The 20,150-nt window shown below is 35.9% G+C and overlaps 2 protein-coding genes across 2 annotated transcripts; one reads left to right on the top strand and one right to left on the bottom strand.

The window, feature by feature from the left end:
• Positions 1-2,590: 2,590 nt before the first annotated feature.
• LOC133866901 (magnesium dechelatase SGRL, chloroplastic) lies at positions 2,591-5,708 on the bottom strand. The gene is made up of 5 exons (XM_062303558.1): positions 5,448-5,708; positions 4,370-4,546; positions 4,112-4,270; positions 3,433-3,579; positions 2,591-3,003 (listed from the first exon to the last, which is right to left on the bottom strand). Exons 1-5 carry the CDS (start codon positions 5,598-5,600, stop codon positions 2,890-2,892), a joined length of 750 nt encoding a protein of 249 aa, XP_062159542.1. The 5' UTR covers positions 5,601-5,708; the 3' UTR covers positions 2,591-2,889.
• A 4,502-nt stretch (positions 5,709-10,210) lies between these two features.
• LOC133865737 (probable methyltransferase PMT25) lies at positions 10,211-19,041 on the top strand. The gene is made up of 10 exons (XM_062302190.1): positions 10,211-10,404; positions 10,590-10,686; positions 11,235-12,185; positions 12,267-12,416; positions 13,543-13,813; positions 13,929-14,039; positions 14,144-14,318; positions 17,529-17,798; positions 18,241-18,435; positions 18,541-19,041. Exons 3-10 carry the CDS (start codon positions 11,271-11,273, stop codon positions 18,767-18,769), a joined length of 2,316 nt encoding a protein of 771 aa, XP_062158174.1. The 5' UTR covers positions 10,211-10,404; positions 10,590-10,686; positions 11,235-11,270; the 3' UTR covers positions 18,770-19,041.
• The last annotated feature ends 1,109 nt before the right edge of the window (positions 19,042-20,150 follow it).

Here is a 20,150-nt window from a genome sequence, read left to right as displayed (position 1 = left end):
TCTGTAGACCACCATTCGAAACCAGCATATGGCTAGACATACGAGAAGAACAAACTTTGATTGATTCTTTATTATTTGGTCCAAGAATTAATCAAAATAAGCCGAAAATAAAATAGACACCAAGATTTGATGATAAAGTGAAAATATTTTGAAGAACTCTTCAAAAGTACTAAACCCACTCTAGGGGGCGGCCAGCCAACCCCAAATGTATTCATTGTATTTTTCTGATTCTGTTTCAATTAGTTAATCCCTTTTTGAAAAAACACCTTGATTAAGATAAAGAGTTATTTCGAATTAACATGTTGTTGATTCAAAAGATATTTATAAATGGGAATGACACAATTATATATATATCTTTGTACTAAAATTGAATCAAGATGGACGGGGTTGGGTAGTCTTAAGTTCAAATTAATTAAAAAGGAAAAAAGGAAAAAGAAACCTAGCTATAGAATTATGGGAGAAATATGGGATCGCTTCTTTAATACTGTACTTCTTACATTCTAGTTTCCAGAATATATATATATATATATATATATATATATATATATATATATATATATCACTGCCAGAGAGGTCTTCAACTCTTTTCTTCCCGCTTGTTGCTCTTTCTTCAACCTTCTCATCAATCTGCGCGCTAATGATAAAAGCATGATAATTGAGAATAATAATTCGAACGTTGCCTGAGGCAAAACGCACAACTAGCTTAGACCAGAAGAACACCAAAACCGAATGTCAAACCAAGGAAAAAGGATGCGCGCGCCATGTTCTTATAATTAAATTGAAACGTTGATGACCCTTCGATTTTCTTTCCTAGCTACTTTGGACAATTATAAAGGAGAAAAGAAAGCGTGGACCTCATGAAGCTTCGAGAAGGAAACTTGAGTGGAGATATATATATATAAACTTGGCGTATACATGACTAGCTAGCTACTTTGAACAATTATATATCTAGCATTTCTTTTTCCTATTCAGCTTGAAATGATGAGTACAAGCATATATGCATATTCCCAAGCTGGAAGAAGAAATATTAAATCTTCCCTGGCCTGTCATTCCTAAATCTTTTCATCGATCTTATATATATATTCTGTGGCGAAGTTGGCTAACTTCAGCTGTGGATGTTGTCGCCAAGCAGGTAATGAAAGGCATGTTGGCTTGCAAGGTTCAATTGTTTATATAGGAGGACGAAAACCTTGCGCTTGATACTTCCTCTAGCAGGAGGAACAAGGCACCTCTTCTTCTTCTGACTGGCAGTCGCCCTTCGCGGTGCTAATCCCATCTTTTTTGCCTCCATCATCATCTTCCTAGCTAGTCCACTTGATGTGAGCCAAAAACAACAATGATGCCCAACTATATATATAGTGCATATTGTTGGTAGAGTTTGCATGAGACGTACGTAGTGATGATCAGTAATATTGCAATATGTTATTGTTGGGAGAGAGGAGCTAGGAACCTTCGTGCCACCTTCATGCAGTTTCCTTTCCTACAAACTAAAATAGCTAGTGCAAAATGGTGCCAAAGTCGATCGCCACTTTTTGTTGTCCAAACAAGCAATTCCGTACCTTCTGGTGAGGTGAGGTGAGGTGAGGTTTTATCCGCAAGAGTATGTATATATGATTGGGAAATGATATTTATCACAGGGGTCCTATCTCGTGTGAGTGTACGTGTTGCGTAAATATTGTATAAATTGTGTTGGGTAAGGATCACTTTCCTGCACGATTTTATGTGACTCTCAAATTAGCTAGAATATGTTAGTATGTCATTATGTACAGCTAGCTAGCTCCATAGCATTACCTTAATTAGTTTCACACCTCTGACATTGGAATAGGAGTATAGGACCCCTATATATATTCGTCCAAAATATTATAAAAAAGAAGAAGAAAAGGAACAGGACGGCCCTTTGATATATATATTGATAATGTTATGCGTGTGTGTGTCTATATATATATATATACACAGAGAGAGAGAGAGAGAGAGAGGGAGAGGGATTAGCTTTTTGCTGCTTTGCACGTTATGTGTTACTTACATATAACCGCAAAGAAATTACCAGACTCCTTGTATATCACTTTATGTAAATATTGTGTACTATCTGAATGAATAAGAATGACGGTTTATTCATCCAAAAAAATAATAAAAAAAAAAATAAAATGAGAAGGACGGAACTACATATACACCAAGGGCCAAGGGGGGCTATGGCCCTCCTTGATTTTCAATTTTTAATTTTATTTTTCTTTATTAAGTTTTATATATATATAGGGGCACAATACCCTTCCCTGGCTCATTCGCAGGGATTGAATAAAATTTTTTCATTTGGAAGGCCAAAGTATAAATTAATGAAGAGATAAAGGCTTAAAGCCTAATTTTGATACTGGTCCAACCTAATTTTAAGCCTATATATATATATATAACATGCCCAATTCTTTAATCATTTTGATCGTTCTTCTTAAGTCCAAAAGATAGCACTGTTGCTCATGCGAATCCAGGACCACTCGATTTGCCATGTATCTAGCTTCAAACTTTTAATTTGTACAATTTTCCTGCTTAACTATTAAATACCCATTGAACTGCTTTGAGATAGAATAAAATACATACATAGAAATAAAGACATCAGCCATTTTCTGATTTATCAAATGAAAAAATAAAAATAAAAAATGGTCTCAGTTACACAAGAATAATGTGTCAATATTTCTGATTGAACATGTATTAATTGTAAAAGAATCAATTGAACCCACACTCTTCATGTAAGATGAGCTTGGCCTTTGTCTTTTCCCAAAGAGGTTAAGAATATGATGTATCCTGCTTTTGGCTCAGCCACCAAAACATTAATTTCAGTCCTTGTGGCATGAAGATCCAAAAACCCTTTGAGGTTAAATTGCCTCTTAAGTTCCACTTTCAAAGAAGGAAAGCAAACAGGGCTTGGAAGATGGATTTTGGGCGTCCCCACTTTTCCCTCAAACCATCTTCCCTTGCACTTAATAAACCTTGGATATGTTCCCCTTGTTTTCCCTGGGAAAGTAATCACTAAAAAGTTAAATAATACGACACTTCACTCTGTTCTCAAATTATATTTCAAGTATTAATTTCAAACAATCCTACTAGATTTCAAATAAAGTGTTCATTATTGAATATTGACATTTCTATTACACCTTTAGAGTATTTTTAAGACGAGATTGAATGTTGTTAAAATATTAATTTAAATAATTAAATTCATCATTTTCTATTAGGTTAAGTTTTTAAAAAAAGTGATGATTTGACGCAGTATCAACAATTACCTTTCATTTATAGTTAAACACGTGAAGGGAGTGTTAGGTTATTAATTTAAATAATTAAATATATCATTTCTTATCCGTTGAAGCTTAAACTTTTGGAATAATCTTGAAAGACAAGGTAACCAACATGACGAAATTGAGTACAATTTGTGATGAGTGATTTTACCTCTGCAGCATTCTTGAGAGGTCCCCAACATTCAGTCCGATTGTACTTGGGCGAACTGGAATGGAAATATACCCTAACTAAAGCATCCAGTAGCTCAGGATGCTCTCTGAAAAGTACTGAATCTCCATGCAGCACAGCTTTAAGCACCTGCCTTCCATCAAGACGAAGATCATAGCCATACAAAGTTCATTCAGCCAACTAGCAAAACATTTTTGACAATGTTTTTATATAGCATGGATGCATGGGGAGACAGAAAGGGGGAAAGATATGCATTTCAGCAAGGCCTATAATGATGAAGATGATGAGTTAGTGTTGTGCAAAGGACAGATGGTTTCTGTGCCAATCTTCTTTTCAGTGGAAAGGAGAATTTTAACATAAAACATAATTGTTGGATACATGATAGGCATACATTACATTTTTATTAACTTACAGTAGCAAGGCATATTAGCTCAGCCAGAGTTCCATTACACTTGCCTCTCATTTGGTTGTCATGTCAAACAGATTGCGATCCACAACAATTAGTTGCACAAATTGCTGTGGATAGGGCAATTGGTGCAGTTAATTGCTGTGGATTCCCATCCATGTCAAACGCGACTAATTGATGTGTCCTATTTAATCTAAGTCCCTTCAACTTCAAATGGGATATTGCAGGTAAAAAAAGTAGAGAATTCAAACTTACCAAAGGCAATTCTTTCGAGAATATGTGATATCTAAACTCTGCTGCCAGGTCAAGCAGGGGATTAGGGCCACTAACATAGCAATGGACATGGAGACACATTTCATCTTTCACTTTCTTCCATTCTGCAACTACATCATCCTTGTTGTACCACCCATTTAACTGAGACGAACAATTGGACAAACAAAATTATATGTGTACTTGTTTGCCTATTTTTCAGTTTTAGACATCAGGTGATTAGTACATAATAAGAAAGTATACCTGATCAAGGTTGATGACATTAGAGATAGTCAAGGTTAAGTTAGCTGTGAAGTCACAGTGGGATAGGATGTAGGTTCTTGGAATAATTCCTGAATACTTGGCCAACTGTTCTTCCATGAAAACCACTTTCAGCTTTGAAGCTTCGAATCTTGCTGGAGGACCCAAAAGTCTGACAGCCTAGCATCAAGAATATGCCACCTAATTAGGCAATAAAGAATACCAATGATAACTGTTGCAAAATGGTCTTAACCATGTTGTGTTTGAGCTGCTGCAAATAAGTAATGTTAGTTTTGGAACAGAAAATCCAACCTGAGTATTCAGAGACATTTGCTCATGTTAAAACTATTAAGCTTTTCTCTAGTGTATGCAAAATGAAGGGATCTGAAGCTGGATCAGATACAACAATAAATATGATATTTGTCTTCATTAAACCCACTTAATCCAGATCGAGAACATCACTCCTCTCCCTACCTTTCTATTGCATGAATACAATATTACTGAGGCTATAAGCATAATTGGGAGATATATCTACAGAAGGGCATACTAAAATTTGAAAGTGGGTTGAAACTAGAAATCTGAGAGAATCATAATTAAGAACCATGCACGTACTAACTACACATATTAGCTTCCGTGTTAATTTCAACATTTGGACTAAAACTTTCCCATTAGTCTCATAGCAAAATATTGTTCAGGGGACTAAACACATATCTATGACAGCAGTAAAAGATATTGTCCTGCACAAACTGACTTCAAACAAGTAAGAAGTGTCTAAGACCCCAATTCTGAAATGCCTTCAAGCGATATGCACCAATCCAAGGATGGTCATATTACCCATTACATATGACAACGTAAATTTGAAATTAATTACAATTTTCCTTTCTTCCATATAAACAAATAGGAAAATTTGGGTATATATATGATGATTTCGCAGACTTAAAAAGTGCTCACTAATATCAAAATGCGAGTATCTATAGCTTCCATGATCCATAAACCCCTCATCTAAAGTGTCTCCCTTTAATGGCATCATATATATAAGGTACATTACATGTTAACATAGAGATGGGAAAGAGAAGAGCACCTCAGAGACCAGAGTGTTGTAGGAGGCTCTGGTGCTGCTTATAGAAGAAAGAAGTACAGGTTTGGATCTTGCTGATGGCTTTAACTTGGTTTTGTTGACGAAATCCCTCTGTGGTGATAGTGAGAAAGCACAGTAAGCGCAATGGCTGGCCATGGAAGATGCATATATAACATAACCCTCCTCTTCATCTTTCACCCCCTACCATTGTCTTCTCTCAAGCTCATCTCACACAGAGAGAGAGAGAGAGAGAGAGAGAGAGAGAGAGAGGTCAATTGTGTGGAGAATTGTAGTTCATAGTTTAGGTTTGCATGCCCCACAGTCAAAATCTCTGTCAAATCATTCCCTCCACACATTCTTCTTTTCTTTATTTCAAAATTGAAAGAAGTTGGATTGGTGGTGGAGCTAATTGTTGGTGACACGTCATGACCAAATGCTTCAATTTTTTGATAAGTTGTGGATAACGTGTCTACGTGGCTCTTGTTGGGTCTATACTCTATTGTCCTTGCCCGGATTCTGCTCATATCACGTCCATGCGCGGACCGGATTCTTCTATCTGTATGAAGATCCTTCTACTCAGAAATTACATGATATGTTTTTTTTTTTTTTTAATTGTTTTCCATATTAGGGATGTAACTATAGTTTCACATTATCTCTATTATTGATTTATTGGAAAAGTAGTTGAAAGTTTTATATTGGAATTGACACAAAGTTCATGTCTTAAAATCCAAAAATTGAAAATTGGGGTTTGAAAATCGAATTTGAGTAAAAGTTCGAGAGGTATTTGATATAATTCCTCATTTCTTCCCTCTCTTTTTTTTTTTTTTTTAAGGAATTATTTCTTAGTCCAAAAAATCATTTGAGTAGAAGGACTCATTGTGAATTTCATTAAGTATCCTTGCTAACTTATTAAATAAAGTAAATATACAATCGTTTTGTGTTTCGTATGTTCGTGCACTTGAACCTTCTTTTTTTTTTTTTTTTCATGATGATTTATTATAGACCTAGTGGCCAACGGCCAACCTGATGCTCAAAAGCCAACCCATTATCATTTTTGGGATAAGAGGTAATTGCCGACATAAAGAGTATTGAATTTAGGCACTCGAGGGCCAATCTCCGTCTGGCCCGAGGAAACTTTTACATGCTTCCATTACCTTTTGAGAGGCCTATGCCTCATAGAAACTGTCTACCTGAGACTGTCCCTTTGCCCATAGGTCTTGACACAAGGTTAGAATTCTAACTCTTTTAGAGTGGTATCTCACTGACGGCTCGGGCCCCCCCGGAATGAGGCCTTCTTCACCCTCCACCTAAGCTGCGTAGGAAAGGCCCAAAGCCAATCCCAGGAAACAGTGAAGCTTCATAGGGTCATTTTATCCAGGTGTAGGTAGTCTACATCTTCATAGACATGTCTATTTCACCGAGTCTCTCTTCGAAACAGTGCCTAAATTATTACACCTTTTTTGCGGGTCACAACTTACCCGACAAGAAATTTCCGTCGTTTTACCCCCCCCCCCCCCCCCCCCCCCCTTCTCTTTTTCTTTTTAGTTTTACTTTAGTTTAGTTTATTTTATTTTTTATGTTGTTTCCATACTAAAGCGATTAATTACTTTTAAGGATGGAAATTAAAGATAAAGGTCGGGGGAGCCATGCAACCCAAGTCCCTGTCTGCTTTCAAAGGGCCGAAAGAAAAGTCTTAAGCCCAATAGCAACCCTACTTAGAAGGTCCACTAAGGTGATTTGGCTGATCTAACTTTATTTGTCTCTCTTTGAAGTTTGAAGGTCCATTAAATGTCACTGATACATATAGTAAATAGGTCTATAACCTAGCCCATCAAGTCATTGACAAAATTGAGGGGATGCAGTAAAGGTTACAATTCGGATCCATGGCCGGGTTTGTATCATATCGGTTTACCGGTATGGGTATAGGCAGGGCGGAACCGGCATCTCCAATTTGGGGGTGCCAAATTATAAAATAAAAATAAAAATGAAGGGGTCGTAATTAGAAAAAATAAAAAAAATACGGATAAAATTTTAATTCTTATTTTTTTATTGTTTAGGAGAACCTTATGGCTTAGGGGAGGGCCAAGCCCCAAGCTCTTTATTAGCTCTGCCACTGTATATGATCATATGGATTATCCAAGCATGATCCATTTAAGTAATGATATCAAACTTTTTAACCAAAACAACTGGCATGAGAGGGAAGCACATGAATGTCCAAGAAAAGGTGTTTTAAGTTCTTCAAAGCTCAGCCGAAGCTTCAAACCCCTGTGGAGATCTCCAAGGACGACCACCAAGAGATTTGCATGAGGCAGCTTACTGCAAAATAATTATTCCCAATAATGATAAATTTTTTCTATTTCAATAGAATAATAATTTCACAGATCAAATGAGACTTTAAAGTTTTGATTTTTTTAAGGACAAAAATCTAAATTAGTTATTCAAGTTAAAGGCATTAAATACAAGTTAAGTAGATTGACACGAATTTGACCCGTATATTAATATGTCCAATCAATTCAACTTAATTTGACTCAATCCTAATCTTTTAATTTCATATTATCTTTATACTGACCTCGCGTATTATGTAAAGAATTACTAGCTTTAAAAGATTCGGAAAGGATGGCAGGCATGCAAGTTACAATAAAGGAGTATGCTATAATCACTTTTGGGCCTACTTTTTTTGGATGCAAGGCCTTAGGTGGTGCCCGATGCCCATGTCACCATTGATTGGCCAATTTGGCCCAAAAGCAACTTTTGGTAGGAAAGAGAGAGAAAGAGTTTTGTGTGCGTCGGTGCATGAAAACATCCCCATCGCATTTTACGGCGGTTTGGTGGGGAGCGATTAATGTGTGGGGACGCCTACTTCTCTACTCCCATGCTTCCTTTGATGCCATTTGGCATTAATAATAATTCCATGGAAGGAGTTCAGATTTAGATCAAGTTTGCTACATCCAAATGGCATTAAATTTGGATACCTTAGGGCATGTTAATGTTTGGATAACACTTGTTTTTTTAATTATATTTTATTATTTTTCAAAAACATGTTTAGATTTTTTTTTTTTGAATTAAAATTCTACTTAAGTTTTATTCATTTTTCTTTTTTTTTTTAAAAAAAAAATTTTGTCCAAAGTTCTTTAAACCATCCGAACATAATTTCAATATATATATATATATATATATATATATATATTTTTTCGGTATTCACAATTTTGAATATAATAAAGAAGAAAAATGTTAAAGCTCATTCTAATGTCTGTCTTAGGTCCTTCTATGCTAAAATCACACTTTTTTTTTTTCGTTTTTTTTTTAATAAAAACAGTAAAGAAAAATCAAGCTGTAATTTATTTTATTATTATTATTATAAAAAATAGGGTGCCATGTCAGAAGGACACTAGAAGGAGCTCTAACATTTTTTAATAAAGAATAGTAAAATATAATACAATAAATTACATACCCAAATGAGCCCTAGATTTTTGGAAAAAATCAAATTTAGTGATTAGGTTTTCATGCGTCCTTAAGTTTTCAATTTTAACAATTATGTCACTTCAATTTTTCTCTCATTTCAAATAAGTCATTCTATTAACTTATTATCTAATTAAATAATATTATGTCATATTAGACCAATCAATTAATACCATGCGACTCTTATTTGACTTTTCATGTGCCAAATGTACGTGCCAAACGACACAATACTTTAAATTGTAAACATACCCTAAACAAAGGCATTATGTATAGCATTTTTAATTAATTGGTTTGATTTAGGGTATCGTTAGTTAATTGGACAGTAAGTAAATAGAGAAACCTATTTGAAATCACATAAAATTTTAAAGACCTAATTATTGAAATTAAAAATCTAGATACTAAATTGAAATCATATAAAGGGCTAAGGATTGAATTTAATTTTTCCTTAATTTTTTATTTAATTTCTTTTTATCCAAGTATGTTCCTTCCAGCTAGTGTGATCAGCAAGTGATGGAGTCATGTTACTGTCGTTGTCCAATTGGTTACAGCTTTGCTCATAAACCTGCTGAGAATTAAGAAGCGGTACTCCTGTCAAAGTCATCCTCTTTGAGTCCAGCAAAAGCCCATCATCTGTCGTCCAAAATGATCCAGGAATGGGTAACCCCATATATCTCACATTTACCCTTCCATTTTTCCTTTCAATCACAAATAATAAATATTTTTGAAAACTTTATTTAACCCCTAATTTTTATCAATCTTTCTTTTTAAAGTTCAACTTTATTTATTTATTTATTTTTTTTATCATTATTATTATTTTTTTAATTAAGTATATCAAACTTTAAAAGTTTATAACGTTGTCCATCCCGTCAAAGATTTGAGGTTAAATCAAACTGTAAATGAGTAAAATGACTTTATATTCCTATAAAATCTATAAAATTATCTTAATTATTATTTCTTTAAAAAAAAAACATTGGTATTTTAAAATTTTTCAAGGCCTTCGTTACGATTTAACTTCTCAAAATTAAATATATTAAATTAAAATTTCTAAACATTAAAAAAGTGATATTATAAAAGTGACGAAAATTGATTCAAGTTAAGTAAAGTTTTCCATACTAATTATTATTTACCCCTCCATGACTCCATGTATGTATCTCCTCAATTTTCCTTCCTTTTGCAAATACAAGAAAGATTAACCAAATCTCTCATTTACCCTCCACTTCCCCTTTTATAATGAAGATAATAATAAAAATAAAGAGCCATATTCCCTGTTTATACTATATTACTATTTCCCTTCTGCAAAATCACCGCAATTATAGATCTCCTTGATATTCTAGTAATGAAGGGAAGCCCTCTGCCGTTTTGAATAGTTCCAGCTCTCTCTACTTTGCAAGTCTACTTCACGCTTTCATTCCATCTTTGTATTGTCTCCACATGAAGAGAACAATAAAAATGACCCAAGACCCATGATTTTTTTCACTCAGATCACCTTCAGGAAAAAAGGGTAATCTCCAAATCCTACTCTCTATCTCTCTCCCCTCATAATTTTATCAAATTATTTTCTAGTTGAAATTTTTTGGCTAGCCGATATAGTTGTATTTGGACTCGTTAATTTTCATTTTGCAGCACTGTTTGGAGTGTAATGTAGAGCCTGGGATCGTTTTTATGAGTTCAAGTTTCTTATTGCAGTTTGTACTCCAGAAGTTATTGTTTGCTCTGTAGTTTTGATTTGGAGATGTTATATTGAACTTGGATGGTGAAAGTTTCGTCTTTTCTACACTGAAAGGTTTGTTCTTACACTGATGGGTGCTGCTCTTTTTCGTTTAAGCTGTAAGCTTTTTGCCTCTTTTTCGTTTAAGCTCTAAGCTTTTTGCTTTGAAGTTTCGTGTTTGACATGCCTCTTTCTCTTACTGTTTCGATATAAGTTTCGAGCCCCGTCCTATGGAATATATATATTTTTTTTTTAGTTAATATATTATCATTTTTTGGACCGAATCTGTGAATTTTTTTGTTTCCCCCCTGAGATTTCAGTATTTTCTTTAAATGGTAACCACACATCTTGTATTGACTCACATTTGAATGGACTCTTCAAATTTCTGCTGAGAAGTTCTTGGTCTTTTTTGTAAGTCAGGTCTATGAATTAGTTGGAATAAAATCGTCAAAATATGTTTTTCTAGCCTATTGAAAAAAAATTCTTATCAAATTAAGAAAATGGATTTTGGAGAAAGAAATGAAGAACTAGAGATTTCAAAACAATCAAAGAGTTTAGTTGAAATTGAATTTCAGGAGGTTCGTTTTGTGGGTTTGCTGATTTTTTGTTGTTGTCCCTCCCAGGAGCATATATATTAGGGAAATCTACGCCTAGAAAACATGGCTCAGGGAAAGTATTCCCGAGTTGACGGGAGGAAGTCTTCAAGTTACTGTTCGACCGTATCTATTGTGGTGTTTGTTGTATTTTGTTTAGTTGGGATTTGGACTTTCATGTCATCCATTGTTCCGGTTCAAAATTCAGACTTAACTTCTGAGGAGGCTGTAAGGCAGGTGAAACAAATGGTAACTGAAAAAGATTTGAGGCAATTTAAGGACATTTCAGGTGGTTTGCTGGAGGATTCAACAAATGGAGATGGCAACACCAGAAATGACCAAAACATAGTCGAAAAGGAGTCTGGGAATACAATGAATGAAAATGAGGAAGAAGTGGTTATAAAGGAGAGCTCTGACAGTGAGCAGACAGAATCAGAGGAGAGATTGGGTGAGAATAAATCTGAGTCCGTTGAGGATGAAAAAAAATCAGAGACGAAGGAAAGTCAAGAGGGAACGAAACAGGAAGATAAAGTGCAAAGTCAGACTCTGGAGGAGATAATTGAGAAAAATCAGGATAAGCATTCAAAAAACAATGCTGCTGAGAATAATATGGAAATCCAGGCAAATGATCAGGGTTCAGACGAGGTTTTTCCTACTGGTGCTCAGTCAGAACTTTTGAATGAAACTACTACTCAAGATGGGGCTTGGTCAACCCAAGCAAAGGAGTCACAGAATGAGAAGGAATCACAACAATCTTCATTAACTAAGAACCAAAGTGGCTACAGCTGGAAACTTTGTAATGTAACTGCTGGGCCTGACTACATCCCTTGCCTTGACAATTGGCAAGCCATTAGAAAGCTTCCAGGTATGGGGCACTATGAACATCGGGAGAGGCACTGCCCCGATGAAGCTCCAACGTGTCTTGTTCCTCTACCTGAAGGATATAGAAGCCCCGTTAAGTGGCCTAAGAGCAGGGAAAAGGTATATCACATCTAGTCATCAATAAAAAACTACTTGTACTTTACTTGATGTTGAAAATTGTTCTTCTGGTGCCTGATGCAGATATGGTATTATAATGTTCCCCACACCAAGCTTGCAGAGGTTAAGGGTCACCAAAATTGGGTTAAAGTTACTGGTGAATATCTTTCTTTTCCTGGCGGTGGAACTCAGTTCATAAATGGCGCTCTTCATTACATTGATTTCATTCAAAAAGTGAGCCCTTGTCACTTTTATGTTATGCTCCAGCTGCAAGCTTTATATACCACATATTTGTTAAATCTAATTTCATGTTAGTACATATATAAGTGTATAAAAAAATATTAGGGAGGTAGAAAGCATTGTGATATACCGTGAATGAGGTACTTGATACTCATGCTACTGTCTTAGTTCTTGTGTCAATGGATCCTAATGCTACTGTCTTGGTCTAAATATGAACCTATTGCTATTTGCATTTTACGTGTAAACAAATTTCTTCAAGAGCTCCAATAATTGTTTCTTGCTGATTGTATGCTAGTACGGTTCAGTTCTCTAAGCTCAGGCCTGTGTACTTAAAGTAAATAGTTTGGTGCTTTCAGATAGGGTGCTGGTTGGGGAAGGTCCTTCTTCCCCCCTTCCCTTGGCTAGCTCAATACGGCAAGATGAGGCTGTAAACACGACCTGGAGCTATATATATCTTTTGTTGTACGCTATACATGAGTGTTCACGAGCGCATCTCTTATTTCTATGCATATCCAAGTTTGCTAAGGGAACTGTGAATCGTGCTTATAACTGTATTAATTCAGCTGAATGAATAAAAAGGGGGGAAAATAAAACCCTTCTATAATACTTCTTTTTCTCCTTTTTCTGATAGGTGAAAACACTCCTAGATTTACTTGATTTCTTTGTAGTGAGCATACAGGAAGATCCTTCTGTGGTTTCTGTTGGACTTACCAGGATTGTCTTAGTTTTAAATTGTCCTTATTTTCTGACTGAATGAAGCTTCTGGTTGTTCTATCAAATGCACTGGCCTCCACCCACGATTTTCCATTCTTGCGACTTGTCCTTGTCATCGGCTTCATTTTCAATATGTATGTGATGCTCTGTTATTTGGTCATATGACGTCCCTTTATAAAACCTTGACATAATCAAATTTCAGTCCTCTTTGAAATTCATCAAGCATAGTTTACTTATGTTTATATTCCTTTTTTTCTTCTTCCAAACTTTCTCTTTGTTCTCCAAGTCCAGCTAGGTTGCACTTTTGGTTTGGTGTTTTGGTTTCCAAATCATGATCTGTTGGTGAGATTCTGTTTCTTATCTGACTAGTATAATGCATAAATGGATATTTGTATGGACAATGCAGTCTCTTCCTGCCATTGCATGGGGGAAAAGAAGCCGTGTGATATTGGATGTTGGCTGTGGAGTGGCTAGCTTTGGAGGTTTTCTTTTTGAAAGAGATGTTCTTTCGATGTCATTTGCTCCCAAAGATGAACACGAGGCTCAAGTACAGTTTGCGCTGGAACGAGGAATTCCTGCCATAATATCAGTTATGGGCACCAAAAGACTTCCCTTCCCCAGTGCTGTATTTGATCTTATCCACTGTGCACGCTGTAGGGTTCCTTGGCACATTGAAGGTAATGTTTCCTTCTCTCTCTCTCTCTCTCTCTCTCTCTCTCTCTCTCTCTCTCTCTGTGGTTGGGTTCTGGATGTCCTCTGTTGTTTAGAGACAGAATTTGAGGTAAATTGCAGGTGGTAAACTTCTCTTAGAGCTAAACCGTGTCTTGCGACCTGGTGGTTATTTTGTCTGGTCTGCTACTCCGGTTTATCGGAAGAATTCTGAAGATGTTGGCATTTGGAAAGGTAGAATTATTTATTTCCATTGTTGGTTCCTCTCAAGAAAGATGGGCTTGAGGATTTGTTTTTTGATGCCTATCTTTTTTTCTTTTCGTGGTAATTGATGGCAGCAATGTCTAAACTAACGAAGTCAATGTGCTGGGATTTGGTGATGATTGGAAAGGACAAATTGGATGGTGTGAGTGCAGCAATATACAGAAAACCAACTTCCAATGAGTGCTATGAAAAAAGACCACAAAATGAGCCTCCCCTCTGCAAAGAATCTGATGATCCAAATGCAGCCTGGTATTTCCTCTTTTCCCCCTGGTTTGCATATTGGTTCCATCAGTGGACCTTGGTACAAATATTGGCTGTTATAAGTGGTCACTTAAGTAATAATTGGGCAATACGATCTATTGTTTGCTGCAAATAACTACAACAGAAAAGTCCACCAGATGGATATCTGTATATACCCGTCACTTTTAAGAGTACTTATCCAAAAAAAAAATCTGTCACTTTTTAAGAGTAGGATATAAGATATTTGTTACCATCCTAAAGGAGTTCATAAAATATGAGATGCCGAGTGTCTACTTTCAAGAGTATAAATAAATGAAATTTGAAAACTCCCGTCTCTCTTCTCTCTCTCTCTCTCTCTCTCTCTCTCTCTCTCTCTCTCTCCCCCTCTTTGAATTTTTTTTACAAGTAAAATAGGATTATGCTGCACCTTAGAAGATAGATTCTTTTCTTTTAAGTAACATTCAGTTTCTCAGGGAAGCTAATATTCTTTCTTTTGAAAAACAAAATCCAAAAACATCCAGTATTTATATTTGAACAAAAATAACCGTTGACAAGTTTTTATATTTGAACTTCTATTCGTGACCTCGACAGAGGCGTCTTACAATAGATTATATATTGCACAGAGACGAAGGTTGTGTTTGGTAAAGGTTTTTAAGATGAGTTTTGTTTTTGAATAGTAATAAGAAGTGATTGATGTGATATGAAGTAGAAAGTTTTGTTTTGTATTGGGTATTTTATTTGAATAGCAATAAAAAATGATTGACGCAAAATTTGAGTCTAGAGGGTGGGTGGTGTTCGAAAGAGGTGTCTGGTTCCTTTGAAGTGGGTGTGTGGAAACATATTAGGAGGGGATGAGAGAAGTTTTGTAATTTTGTTCGTTTTGAGGTGGGGGATGGGTTTCATATTAGTTTCTGGCATGATTGGTGGTGTGGGGATAGATCTTTGAAGCAGTGCTTTCCAGTTCTGTTTAGTATTGTGAAGAACAAAGATGCAATGGTGGTAGATAACTCGGTCGTTCATAACGGAGTTATTCAATGGAATGTTCTTTTTATGAGGCAAATCCATGATTGGGACAAAGAGATGGTTCTTTCTTTCTTCGAGCGGCTTTACTCCACTTCGGTTCTACTTGGAGAGGGCGATAGGTTAGTTTGGAACCCCTCTAAAAGGGTTTTTTTTGAGGTGATATCCTATTGTGGAGTGCTTATTAAGAAAAATGGCCCATCATTTCCGTGGAAGAGTATTTGACGTGTTAAGGCTCCGACTAGGGTGGCTTTTTTTGTATGGTCAGTAGCTTTGGCTATAATTTTGACGCATGATAACTTGCGTAAGAGGAATGTCGTAGTGATTGAGTGGTGTTGTATGTGTAAGAAGAATGGGAAGCCTATTGATCATCTGTTACTTCACTGCGAAGTCGCTTGTGATCTTTGGAGTTACATTTTTATCTTATTTGAGGTAGAGTGGGTTATGCCATGAACGGTGTTGGAGTTGTTGACTAGTTGGGGTGCATCGGTTGGGTATGGTCGTGCTAAAGAAGCCTGACAGTTAGCTCCATTGTGTTTATTGTGGTGTATTTGGCGGGAACGGAATGCGCGGCTTTTTGAAGATGTAGAGACATCAATGGTGGATCTACGGAAGCGTTTGCTTAATATGTTATATATTTGGATAGCGTCCCATCATTGCTTGAATGATTTTACTTATGCGGACTTTTTAAATTTATTCTCTTCTCGTCCTATTTAGGGGTTCTCTTGTATACTTCATGTGTATAAGGGTTGCGCCCATCTGCTCTTTTAATGAATTGAATTACAACTACTTATTAAAAATAAAAAGATTGATGTGATATAAAAAGTGAAAAAAATTTGAATGTTTTGAAGTTAACTGTTTTTGGGAGAAGTGAAAATAAGGGGAGGGGAGGGGAGGAGGGTTGTTTGCCAAACATTGCCAAAATCTCATGGAAGACAATAGACATTACTATTTTACAATGCATATGAATTAAATTAGGTTGTGAAGTTCTATGGACTTCTGATCAGTTTGAGATTATATGTCTTCTTGTTGATTTGTTATTCCATGCTTTCCTCTTAGTACCTTGTATCTTTTCAGCAAACCACTTCTGATGGCCAGATTCCATTCTTAAAGGAAGTTTTCTCGTTAGTGTATTTGGATATCTCCAGGATATTTACTCAGTAAAGTGTTATTTTAGTTAGCATTTGAGGATACTAGATGAATGTGTGATGTCCTTCATTAGAGAAAGGGGTAAAAAAATAAAAGAAAAAAAATCCGACAAACACTCGGATGCAAATTCCCTATAAACACCGCATTCAACAAGCTAAGGCAGAATAGAGTATTTCAGTTTTGCCTCTTCACTCTCTACATAGGGTGTAGATTACTTAATTAACTTGCACCGTCTGGATTGCTAAAAAGTTGTAGTTTTATAAAAGTATATATTCATTAAAGGTTTGTAACTCTCTATCTTTGTAGAAACTGCCTTACCTTACTGTGGTGAAGGCTTGTGTATTTATTGATAAGCTATAAATTCAAATATACAGTTTTGATTATATCAGACTATACACAAGATAAACATCGAGACTAGAGACTGTCTTCTAGATGAGGTATGCTATTTGGTATTCTTTTGTCATTTTCCTATCTTTCTCTGCTGACGTGTCATTGTCAATCCTCCTTTAGATCAATCTCAATTAAAAAGAAAAAAAATCAACGGTGGATTGACAATGCTACATCAGCGGGGAAGGATGGGAGAAGGACAAGAGAATACATAATAACATTTCTCCTTCTAGATTTATCCCAAGGCAATTCGATCTTCTTGGTTGATGAGTGTTGATCTTTATCTTCAACAGATTCCTTGTTATCACTTGTTGGTGTTTGTTGAGTAATATCAGATATGTCCTTAACAATTATGCCGTGTGAGAAAAATACGTTTTCATTGGATTGGTTATGGGAAAAATTAAAAATAGGAGTATAGGAAATTGCTGAAGCAAGGGTATCATGTAATATTCACAAATGAGTTTATCCTTTTTCACATCTTGTATTCTTTATTACTTATCCAAAAAAAAAAAAAAAAATCGTGTTTTCTCTATCTCAGCAAGTTCACTAGCTCCAAAATTGCTTCACTTTGCCACTACAGCACCTCTCTTTAAAAAATGCTCTACGAGCATATTTATTAGTGAGTACTTGTCATTAAGTGTTTGCGTGAGTGTATTTGTTCAGGAATGTTCCAATGCAAGCATGCATGCACAAAGTGCCAGTTAATGCATCAGAGAGGGGGTCTCGTTGGCCTGAGCAATGGCCACTAAGGTTGGAGAAACCACCTTACTGGTTTAATTCTCAGGTTGGAGTCTATGGCAAAGTTGCTCCCGAGGATTTCACTGCTGATTACAAACACTGGAAAAATGTCGTTTCCCACTCGTACTTGAATGGGATGGGAATCATCTGGTCTTCCGTAAGGAATGTTATGGACATGAATGCTGTATATGGAGGGTAAGCATCCTACATTTTATGAATACTTTCTTTCCATGAAAGTTATCTGTTTGTTAAAACTTTTGTTTTCTATTCTCAAAACAAAAACATTAACAAACAACTTAAACACAAAACACTCCTAAAAACACAAACAATTTTCACCTTTATATCACGTCATGACACTTTTTTAAACAAAAAACACCCATAAAATGCATTAACAAACAGAGCCCTTGGCAGGCCCTTAATAAAAAGTGGATATGATTTTGGCACTAAATATCTGATGATTTCCCATCAGTTCGAGCAGAATGTGGTTGTTGTTGGATAAATGATGAGGCAAATGTCATTGCTTTGGTTATGACATTTCCTTTTTCTAGTGTAGTAAGAAGCTTAAGATACTCATTTTCATTTTCTTTTTTTGTTTTCTGTGTCTTGATATGCTTTCCATGATGGAAAATTCTTTTAGGTTTGCTGCAGCGTTAAAAGGCTTAAAAGTGTGGGTTATGAATGTAGTCCCAATTGACTCTCCGGACACACTCCCAATAATATATGAGCGAGGTTTATTCGGAATGTATCATGACTGGTGTCAATCATTTAATACGTACCCCAGATCTTACGATCTTCTCCATGCGGACCATCTCTTCTCCAGTCTCAAAAAGAGGTTCATTATCTTGTATATTACATTCTTGATGTCTTATAGTCATACCTCAACACAGTTCTCCAATGATTGGTCTGATTAAGCCTGTTAATAAATTTATGGCCACAGGTGCAACTTAAAGGCAGTGGTTGCAGAAGTTGATAGAATCCTTAGGCCAGAAGGAAAGCTGATCGTACGGGACAATGTTGAAACCATAGGTGAAATCGAGAACATGGCTAAATCTTTACACTGGGAAATCCGTTTAATTTATTCAAATGCCAATGAGGGATTGCTGTGTGTTCAGAAGACAATGTGGCGTCCCACAGAGGCTGAAACAATTATGTCAGCTATTGCTTAAGCATGATGCGTCAGTAAGTGTCTGGCTGTCCCTGCCTGCTGTGCTGCTGATATTATTACTCCATTACATATTCATTTTTGGCTCAAGAATTTTTTAGTCATGGATGTAACGTAAATTATTTATACTTGATTAGTCTTCAGAGTCCCAGTTACGTTCTTCAGTATATTTATTCCATTTTTATTGTATCCTCATATTATCTTTAATATAAACGAAAAAATATTTAATGCATTCTTGAAGGGTGTGTTAATATCTGATCAGGAGCTTCTTCATCACAGAGCCCGAGTCTCATCTGTCTAGCTAGCAGCAAAAGCATAGTCTTAAGCAGGCGTATCTAAGTCCTTTATTATAATAATATTACGTGTGTGGCCAATGTCATATTCTCAGCAGAACACCCTTCACCTTTAATAATGCAGCAGCGTGTGCATAATTATGGTGTATGAAGCTGTGCAAAATTCTCCGACAGCAAGACTTTTAAGGAAGATTTGAGCATATATCCTGTCTTTTTGATTGATTGTGGGAAATTCCTTGACCAGTCTCTGATGCTTGGAATGTTTGCTACGCATGCATCCATTTCTTACTTGTGTGGCTTGCAAAAGAGTCGATGAATATTTCTAATCACAAGATGTGCATTGAGAAGTTAAGATAGTTCAAGAATTGCTCTACAAGAATTACTTTTTAAGATGTTTATTCAAGTTGAAAATGTTCTGTCAGGGAAATTTTCTCGTGTAACTTGGAGCAAGTTCGCTATCAAACTCAACTATGGTAAGTGTGTGAGAGCCTTCTCATAGATCCATTTGAAGGAGTCGAATTTAATATTAAGTTGTGTGGATCGAGTTCTAGAACAACAGCGCATTACTGATCATTTAGATTAAGGTTAGAGTGGCAAATTAATCTTAAATTTAATCATTTAAAAAATACATATTTCTATACACATGAGGGCCCTTGCTCGCTAGCTGCCGGGCAGCTTCTTTACCGGACATTGGAGTGGAGTTCTTCTGTGACGACTCTAGCTCAATTGATCCATTGGAGTGAAATTTGGCAAATAAGACCCATTGCCTGCAGGTGTGCGTACCAAAAACGAAGCCTTTGGTCAGCCACAAAAATCGTCCTTTTTTGTTGCCCTATTTCTGGTCGGTGGGCCAAGAATTATTGGACCGGGTTATTTATTTGGCTTATTTTCAGTTTTTATTTGACACCTTATTATTATTTGGTAGAACAAAAATAATAGTCAACCGAAAAATGATTTTCGTTTGGTAAAAAATGCTTAGTAAATTTTAAAAAGCGTAAATCATTTTTCCTAACGGCAAACGCATTCGATCCTCTTTTAAATGATGCAGTTGACCTTTACGTTCAAGCAGTCGACCACCACCGGAATCTGGCC

The sequence above is a fragment of the Alnus glutinosa genome, chromosome 4, assembly GCF_958979055.1.
Source record: "Alnus glutinosa chromosome 4, dhAlnGlut1.1, whole genome shotgun sequence".
NCBI lineage: Eukaryota > Viridiplantae > Streptophyta > Magnoliopsida > Fagales > Betulaceae > Alnus > Alnus glutinosa.
The sequence above is the reverse complement of the archived record's forward strand: the minus strand, read 5'-3'. Positions and strand labels throughout refer to the sequence as shown.

Excerpts from the sequence above, each read along its gene's own strand:
- LOC133865737 (XM_062302190.1), top strand. The coding sequence starts at position 11,271 with ATGGCTCAGGGAAAGTATTCCCGAGTTGACGGGAGGAAGTCTTCAAGT. Across the intron at positions 14,319-17,528 it reads GATGATCCAAATGCAGCCTG|GAATGTTCCAATGCAAGCAT; the intron begins GTATTTCCTCTT and ends GTATTTGTTCAG. Across the intron at positions 17,799-18,240 it reads ATGAATGCTGTATATGGAGG|GTTTGCTGCAGCGTTAAAAG; the intron begins GTAAGCATCCTA and ends AAATTCTTTTAG.
- LOC133866901 (XM_062303558.1), bottom strand. The coding sequence starts at position 5,600 with ATGGCCAGCCATTGCGCTTACTGTGCTTTCTCACTATCACCACAGAGG. Across the intron at positions 3,580-4,111 it reads TCTCGAAAGAATTGCCTTTG|GTGCTTAAAGCTGTGCTGCA; the intron begins GTAAGTTTGAAT and ends GATGGAAGGCAG. Across the intron at positions 3,004-3,432 it reads CTCTCAAGAATGCTGCAGAG|GGAAAACAAGGGGAACATAT; the intron begins GTAAAATCACTC and ends TTACTTTCCCAG.